At 58.9% G+C, this 8,499-nt stretch overlaps 4 protein-coding genes across 4 annotated transcripts; 2 read left to right on the plus strand and 2 right to left on the minus strand.

Moving 5' to 3' along the window:
- Positions 1 to 2,398: 2,398 nt before the first annotated feature.
- On the plus strand, positions 2,399 to 3,272 carry VDBG_04493 (conserved hypothetical protein; the record flags this gene model as incomplete). The annotated part of the gene is made up of 1 exon (XM_003004841.1): positions 2,399 to 3,272. The coding sequence occupies one exon, from the start codon at positions 2,399 to 2,401 to the stop codon at positions 2,804 to 2,806; it is 408 nt and encodes a 135-aa protein (XP_003004887.1).
- A 311-nt stretch (positions 3,273 to 3,583) lies between these two features.
- On the minus strand, positions 3,584 to 4,886 carry VDBG_04494 (uroporphyrinogen decarboxylase; the record flags this gene model as incomplete). The annotated part of the gene is made up of 4 exons (XM_003004842.1): positions 3,584 to 3,657; positions 3,709 to 4,638; positions 4,716 to 4,757; positions 4,832 to 4,886. The coding sequence occupies 4 exons, from the start codon at positions 4,884 to 4,886 to the stop codon at positions 3,584 to 3,586; spliced, it is 1,101 nt and encodes a 366-aa protein (XP_003004888.1).
- A 538-nt stretch (positions 4,887 to 5,424) lies between these two features.
- On the plus strand, positions 5,425 to 7,476 carry VDBG_04495 (conserved hypothetical protein; the record flags this gene model as incomplete). The annotated part of the gene is made up of 1 exon (XM_003004843.1): positions 5,425 to 7,476. One exon carries the CDS (start codon positions 5,425 to 5,427, stop codon positions 7,474 to 7,476), a length of 2,052 nt encoding a protein of 683 aa, XP_003004889.1.
- Positions 7,477 to 8,033: 557 nt separating this feature from the next.
- On the minus strand, positions 8,034 to 8,483 carry VDBG_04496 (conserved hypothetical protein; the record flags this gene model as incomplete). Its single annotated transcript, XM_003004844.1, has 1 exon — positions 8,034 to 8,483. The coding sequence occupies one exon, from the start codon at positions 8,481 to 8,483 to the stop codon at positions 8,034 to 8,036; it is 450 nt and encodes a 149-aa protein (XP_003004890.1).
- Between the last annotated feature and the right edge of the window lie 16 nt (positions 8,484 to 8,499).

Below are 8,499 nucleotides of genomic sequence, written 5' to 3' on the forward strand. Positions count from 1 at the left end.
TCTTTTCTTCACCCCCTTCGTTTCGTGTGCACTGGAATTGTTCCTTCTCGGCAGATCGAACGGCCGAGACACATCAACAGCGTTGAGGAAAACTAGCCATCTCCACCAGGCCATTGATCTTAAAGTGGGCACCGGATTTAGCGAAGCTTGTTCCTGGACAGGGAGAATGGCCGAGAGGCCACTGCAAACAGTCTTGGCAGTCCTCCACTGCCAAGCCACGAGCGCAAAGTCAGAGTTTTCGACCCTGTGACGTCCCATTTGCGGGGTGCTCACCAGAAGAAGTCACTGTCCAGTTCACAAGCTCAGGGGCTTTTGGAACAGATGCAGTCTATCGTGTCTCCTTCGGGTCGGTCGTTACTCGTTCAGCCCTCAGCAGACCAGGTGTCCTTCCAGAAACCATTCGGCGCACCGCAGCCGCCTCAACTGTCCTTGGCTACTTAATTATTAAGCATCCCGCGGAGCAGCTCTCGTGACTTCATTCGCCGGTGCTCGAACGGCAGGGCATCTGCCGCCAGGCATTGCCCCATTGCCACTTCACAACACAGGCAAATTTTGCGCTATTGTGGGCCGCCTGATCAGGCGGCAGGACTCAGCAGGTCACAAGGATTGAAGGGAGATCAACAGTTCTCTTGGCGACCCAGACGCGCTAGACTTTTCTTCCCTGCGACAGTCGAAGCCGCCCAGGATCAAAAATCCGGGGTGCAGGTCTCGTCAATTTTTAGTGTCAGGACGCTGTGGGAACACGCCGGGCCGGGACCACCACCAGACCGGCACACACACCAGGGCTACCTGCCACCGCACAACAACTGCCAGACACTCATTTCGTCACCAGGAGCCAGGCGAATGGCGTGCTGCTGGCGTGCTGCTCATCTCCAAGGTCAACGCAGCATGGCAGAGAGACGTGTTGCATGGTTGCGCCACCAGATGGTCTCACACAACTGGGCAGTGCCGCGGCGCAATGGCGCGTCACAAGCACACATATTCATTGGGGGCGGGATTCGCGAGGGACACGTCGTCTCTACCCCTGAGAGTCATCGGGAATACGCTGCCGTTGGAAGACCACGGCGGAATGCACGATCGGCAGGAGAGGTCACCAGAGCTCTTCCAAGACCACCTGAACTGTTTCGCAGCGCCCGCATCTAAGCTTAATCTGGGCCCTCGTCAGGAGCCGGCCGACACATGGTCACGTTGTCACGCAAACGGCTGGTATTGCTCGCTCGGTCTAGTCTGGCTGTTTTTCTGGTCCAGCCTCATAGGGAATGGGCAAGTTGAATTTTTCTCCCTGTTCACTCATTACCGGTGGGGAAGACGAGCAGCTGTGATGCGAAGCGCCTAGCGACGGGGCGACGCAGCGGTGCCAAGAGTCACACAAGCACTCAATTCAGCACGCAACACACAGCAGGTGACCGCAAAGGTGCAGGATTGTTCCCGGGGGGGGGCCCAAAGGCGGCCGCAAGAAAACGAGCACAGCTTGGTTCACATCATGGACTTGGCCAGGCTCATCATAGCCAGGCGCAGTGTAGGCATTGCCGGTTGTGCAGTACCAAGCTTGTACCTTCTGGCCAATTTCTGGTGCATTCGCCAACTCGGGACGAGACAACACAACAGAAACAACGAGGCGATGCACCTTCTGTCTGAGAACGCGATCAAGTGACGCTGGACCATACGATACGGGTGCAAAGGCCACCCCCCAATCAAGGAGCCTGAGGGGAGCCACGACCCATCCATGGGCCACGAAGTACTACGGCAAGCCATCATGGTAGCCATGACGGGGCCGGGTAGGGCGATGGCGCGAGCGTCTAGAGGGTGCGCGTGTGGCCCCGACGGCTGGCTAGCATTGTTTTCATTACGTTTGTCTTAGGCAATGGTTTCCGTTTGGGTCCCAGCGCCTTGGTCTTTGCACACTTCTGACCCCGTTGATGCCATCGGTGGAGACTCGACTGCAGGCTATGCTGAAATCAGAACAGTCAGAGGGCCCAGGGGGTGTACGAGGGGGGAAAGCCAAGGGCGAAAGGGAATGAAAAAAAAAACTTTCGGTGTCCTTGTGACCATCCAAAAGCTTGGTCGCGATGTATCCGGGGGAAGGTGAGGGGCAAGCTCAAGCGCCTGGCAGAGCTCTCCATGGTACGTGCCCAGACCGTTGTCTGACCACGAGGCGAGGTACACAGAGCTTCGTCCTGGTATATAACCTCTTGTCCCTTTGTTCCCCTCCGACGAACTGGTCTGGCCCATCAAGCTTATAAACAGAAAACATTCGCAACCTACCTCTTCGATTACCCCGCCAAATTGAGCACTACTTGTTGTGAAGCTCAACATCGTTGACTCACGATCTTCATCTCGCACACTGCACAATCCCAACCCGCAACACAACACCCACAGTCACCAAACCTCAAACAACATGCTCGTCTCTCACGGTCGCGGCGGCGCTGGCAACATTGCCAACAGCTCCAAGTTTGACAAGCTCACCACCAAGGACCTCCAGACCCCTACTCTCAAGTCCTCCGTCGTTACCACTGGCCGTGGTGGCACTGGCAACATGCTCAAGAACGACGACCCCTACGAGACTCGCCTGCGCCAGGACGTCGAGGGTGCCCCCCGCCGCACCTCCTCTGGTGCTGCCCACTACGGCCGTGGCGGTGCCGCCAACATCTTCAAGGAGGACAACGCCGCCCTCCAGAAGGCCGCTGCCATCGAGAACGCCATTGATGACGATGATTCCTCGAGCCACAAGCGCAGGCGCTCGTCTGCCGAGCTCGCTGCCAAGGGCAAGGCGTGGCTCAACAGCATCACTGGCAAGAAGGCATAAGCTTGGTCGCTGTTGGCATCATTGATGCATCATGATCAACTTGTCGACTTTCGTCTTTTTCCGGCTTGTCCATCCCAATACTGCTCAGCGACTCTCATCTCTCGACTGGCTCATTGGCGTCTCCAACATGGTTATATATTCAACAACAAAAAATCGGCGCAGCATCATCAACTGGGACACCTTTTTTGGTCCGGTTCTCTCATCAAATCGCGGAGATACCCCCTCTGCTACATGTTATCATCATCACGGCTTTTTCTTTTCCAATATTTTTACTGTCTCTGCGCTGGAGTTTTGGAGGGTTGGATTGGGGACTCTCATGACGAATGACGGGTCATTCCCCGCGTCGGATCCACGAAAACACAAAAGTTCAGATACCACTGTTTTATTTTTATAGCAAACCTCGCCCTGGCCTCTTGACGGAGAGAGGAAATGAATCAACATGACTTGAATTGAAACCATTTCTCCAACATCGTGCGCTCCTTCTCAAGAACGAAGATATGCGATCGTGACAGTGAAACACGTTCTGTTCGCGGGCTTGTCCGTATTGTTTGTGGAGTTGCGATTGTGCTCCTCCTTCTCTTCTTTATTCCCGAGGACGGTAAGTCTATGACAAGACGAAAATACCCTAAGTTTTCATGCGCCGCTATGTGTCTGCCTTTGTGTATTTTGATCATACCCTGCTACTCCTCGTAGTGATCTACTTCGTCGCTGTGCCTTGATCCCTCTAACGACCGATTTTTTGTCCTACTCCCTCTCCCTCTCTCTCGCTCTCCACATCTACTGCTGCGTCAAGCGGTGGACTTCCGAGAGGAAGAACTTGAGATCATCCGGGTTGACGCCGGGTGTGATGCCTGTACATCTGTCAGTGATGCGTGGGAGAATAGTGGGGGGGGGGGGCATACCGTGTCCAAGGTTGCAGATCCAGCCCTTCTTCTCCTTCCAGAAGCCGTCGACCATGACCTGGGCGGCGCGCGTCATTTCCTCCTTGGTGCCGTATAGCACGCCGGGGTCGGCGTTGCCCTGCAGCGCGACACGGCGGTCGCCGCGGATACGGACGGCCTCGGCGGGGTCCTGCATCCAGTCGATGCCGACGGCGTCGTAGCCAAGGTCGCAGGCGCGGCCGAGGGCGTGCCAGGCGCCCTTGGGGAAGACGGTCATGGGCACGGGGTCGAGGCCGAGGCTGCGCAGCTTGGCGGGCAGGTGGGCGGCAATGTGGGCGAGGTAGGGCTCGCTGAAGCTGGCGAACTCGCGGGGGCCGAGCTCGCCGGCCCAGCTGTCGAAGACCATGACGGCCTGGGCGCCGGCCTGGACCTGCAGCGCCAGGTACTCGACGCAGAGGTCGGCGATCTTCTGGAGCAGGGCGCGCGCGGCGTCGGCGTGGCGGTACACCCACTTCTTGGACTGGATGAAGAGCTTGGTGCCGCCGCCCTCGACCATGTAGCAGAGCAGCGTCCAGGGGGCGCCGCAGAAGCCGATGAGGGGCACGCGGCCGGCGAGCTTGTGCCGCGTCATCGTGATGGCCTTGTAGACGTAGTCGAGCTCGGCCGCCGCCGTCGGCAGGTCGACGGCCATGACCGAGGCGTACTGGGGGTCCTCGGGCCCCGTGAGGGGGCTGGGAAAGTGCGGACCCTTCTTGTCGACCATCTCGACCGTCATGCCGAGCGCCTGCGGGATGACGAGGATGTCGCTGAAGATGATGGCCGCATCGAGGAGGCCGTCGAAGCGGTCGATCGGCTGGAGCGTCAGGGTTGAGGCGATCTCGGGAGAGCGACAGCACGCGAAGAAGTCATTGGTGCCCTTCGCTTCGTGGTACTCGGGGAGATAGCGGCCGGCTGGAGAGTCATCCCGTCAGCATGAGAGCCGAGGTGCATTGCTTCTTTGGAGGGGAAAGGATCGGAGAGAAGCTCACCTTGTCGCATGATCCAGCAGGGGGGTCGCTCAACGACCTCACCTGTTCGTTCGTGTTAGTGAGCGGATCGCGGCTTCACATGCGATGCGATTCGCATCGGGACGCCTCGCACATACCGCGTGCTGCCCGCAGCAGCAGGTCATTCTTCAGAGGGGGGAAGTCGTGAGCCATCTTGTCGGTGATCGTGAGCGGGGAGTTGTTGGTGTAGGACAGGGGGCGCGCGGGAGGGGGGGAAATAGAAAAGCATAAGTCTTCAAGAGTGCCCCGCCATCACGACCTGTCGACCTGTCGGCATTGTCCGCTGAGCTGAGCATGACTGAGTGGACGGCCAGGCTGACCGTCTCGTCCGTTCTTTGTTCCCCGCCAAACTCAACGCCGCGGGGCGACGCAGCTCGGCTGGTCGACAGACGTAAGCCACAACCCTGTTGGCTCATGACGCGTGGCTGGTGCATCGGCAACCAGGAGGGCAAATATGTGGGGATACTGTGGCTTGACCATACCAATACCAGAGCTCCAATTTGTCGTGTCAGCCTCGTCTCCGACTCTACAGAAATCCAGCTCTTGCACACACAATCAACCACACCACCCATCTGTATCCATCGACGCCATCACCTCTCGTCGACTGTCTAAATACCCAATTGGCCATGGAAACGCCGTGACGACACATGGTATCTCAAGCAACCGAAACGTCCTCCACACAACGGCTCCAATGCCGACCCGACCGACAGCGCGATGCTGCCGAGCCGTAAAACACCTCCGCGCCCCCCTCGACAATGTCTGGATCACCGACAGCGTCCTCGCCAGTGCCTTTGAGCGATACTGCCACGCTTCGAGGCTCTCGCGTCGCAATTCGAGCTCTGTGCCTGGGCCCTTGGAGAACCGCAAGAGACTCGGCAAGAGGAGGATCACAGGGCTCTACTCGGCAGACTTCCAGCCCACGCTGCCGCCATGGCTCATCGAGTTTCCTGCGGACCTGACGCAGTGGAAGTGGTCCCCGCCTACTGAGCCTGCGTCTCGGCTGAGAATGGAGGAGTCGCCGCCGCCCAAGTCGTGGTCTCTGCTCACGTGGGTGGATCAGCTGCTCCCCGCCGAGGAAGCCGTTGACTACCCGAGACAAGAGTACGATGATGTGCTGCAGCCTTCTGATGACTTTTCCGAGAGGCTCGAGGAGACGCGTGAGGCGTTGCTGAAATCGTTGGTCAAGCTTGATCCCGATTTCCGTCTCGCAATGGACCGCCTCCAACATGACATCTACCTGGGGCTGCTCACCTTGGAAGCCATACCAAAAGCCCTTTCTTCTTTCACAGCTGCCATTGTAGCGGCCCGGCAAGATCCGCAGGTCGCGCGTTCTGCCACCACTGCATTGCTCTCAGCTATCATCAAAGGCATGGCGTACTCGAGAGTTCAGGGTCTCGCCGAGGCCAGCCCCCACCTCTGCAACACACTACTTCGTCGGGTTTCTGAGCTGCCGGCCAGCAGGGCCAGTGCCGAACTGATTTGCACCATCCTTACCGTCGTGCCGGACCAGCACATGAATCGCCTGGGAGAAGGTCTACACGCGGCGTTGCAGACGTGGCTCGCCGCTCCTGCGCGGGTATACGAATTGTCGGCACCGCTGATGGCAAACGCCCTAGCCAGAATATCGCCCCGAGAACACGCCGCACTGCTCGCCGGCATGGAATCTGTCGCCATGCGTCATGAGGGGTCACACATCGGTCATGGTCGTCGCCTACGGTGGCTTGACATTCTCGCCAGGATGCCTCAGGTCGACACGACCTTCCTCCTCGAAGCGTGCTCTCGCTCCTCTATCTTTGGCCAAGCATCTTCAACAGCACCCTCGTATGACCTCAGCAAACTCCTCCTCCAGCAGTGGCAAAGCCGCGGCTACCTGCGCAACGCGCGACAGGTGCAGAGCGCATGGAAGCGTGAAGCCAGCACCGACCAGGAACTGAGTATGAGCTCCCTCGCCTGGCACATTGGCACCCTCGAACACCCCGGCGACGGCGGCAGCCACCGCATTGGCCTTCTCATGAGCCTCTTCCGCGCGCTGCGCCGCCTCGACATGATCGACGGCTTTCTCGCCTCCTTTGACAAGTACTGCCGCACGCGCCAGAGCAGCAACAGCAACAGCCTCATCGAAGTGGGCTTCAGAGCCATCGCCCTCGCCAGCAAGGACCACAGAATAGCGACAGCCATGTACGAGCTCATGAAACGCCACCGCGGCACCAACAGGCCGGCGGCACTCCGCACATGGTCCTGGAACGACTGGCACCCGTATATCAAACCCATGATCCTCGACGCGGACGTGGACCCCAACCTCGTCTGGGAAGTCCTCCACTCGGAATCGCCCGCTGAGCGCACGCGCCGCCATCCCCACCAACAAAACACCACCACCACCACCAACATGATGCGCTCGACGCGCTCGGCCGAGCTCCGCCTCCGCACGAAGCAAAAGCTCGTCGCCGACATGGCCGTCTGGTTCTCGCGCGCCCCGCACCTCTCGGACCGCGCGGCGCTGCGGCACGTCTCGCGCTGCAACGCCTGGCTCGCGGCGCAGGGCCTGACGCTGCCGGCGGCGGGGCTCGAGGCCGTCGTCCGGGTCGCGGTGCGGGACCTCAAGAGGGGCGAGCCCGGGCGGACGGCGAGGCTCAACTGGGCGCTCGACCTGACGCAGCGCAGGCTTGGGGTTGAGCAGGCGGAGAAGACGGGGCGCGTGCTGGAGATGTGGAGGCGGAGAAATGCCGACCTGGGGGGGCCTTAGTCGGGGGGGTGCCACGGACAGACATGTATGTTGATGTTAGGACCATATACCATATACCCGTGCCGGAACACTACTGGCAGAATATAGACGGTACCGTTCAGCCTCTGTTCGCGTTTCACCGAAGGACCGATTCACATGCTTGGATTCGCATCATGAAAGCCACATCACCGACACCACATCACTGAAATCAGATTTCTAGAACGACAGCCAGAGTGAACAGGTCATGATTCATTAGGCGCAAATCTATCATGCGCATCTTTGTCGACAATGATACAACTTCCAAAAGAGAACTAAAACCCAAGCGATAACACACCACTCAAACGAGAAGAGAAAGGAAAACACAGAATAGTGTGACCAGGCAGGCATGTCCTGGTAAACAAAAAACAAGACTCCGAAACGAAGTAGTGCAAGAAATGTAGCAAGAGGCTTTCATCCAAAAGACACCCGGGATATCATAATACAGAAATCATCGTCATCTCAACGATCTTCTTCCCGTCTCTCCTTTTTGTTTGTTTTTTGTGAGGGGGCTCTTGCCCTCATTCCGTTCGAGGCATCCATCAGATGCCGCCGGCAAAGTACTCGGCCTCGGGGGTGCGAGCCTGCTGCGGGTTGTAGGTGCCGTCGGTGCGCATGCTGATGTCGCTGCGGTTCGTGTAGGACAGGGCGGCCCCGCCGGCGTCGCTTGAGGGCGTCAGCAGACGGCCGGCGTTGCCCGAGAGGGAGCGGCGCTTGTCGTGGTTGCGGGCGACAAGAACCTGGGCGGGGCAGACGACGATTTCCTCGTCGCCGTCGCCCGTGTCGTCGCCCTTCTTGACGACGAGAGGGAACAGAACGACGCGCACGACGGCGGATTGGGACTCGAGGTCCTCGTTGGAGACGGAGCCATCGCCGCTGCGTTCATTCATGAGAGAGGCGTTGAAGGTGACCGTCTCGGCGAGCTCGCCATTCTCGTCGTAGGTGGGCTGCAGTGGGGGCAGCATCATGTACTCGGCGCGTTGGGTGTTCATCCCGATGGTTATATCG

The sequence above is a fragment of the Verticillium alfalfae genome, genomic scaffold (genome assembly GCF_000150825.1).
Source record: "Verticillium alfalfae VaMs.102 supercont1.5 genomic scaffold, whole genome shotgun sequence".
Lineage (NCBI taxonomy): Eukaryota > Fungi > Ascomycota > Sordariomycetes > Glomerellales > Plectosphaerellaceae > Verticillium > Verticillium alfalfae.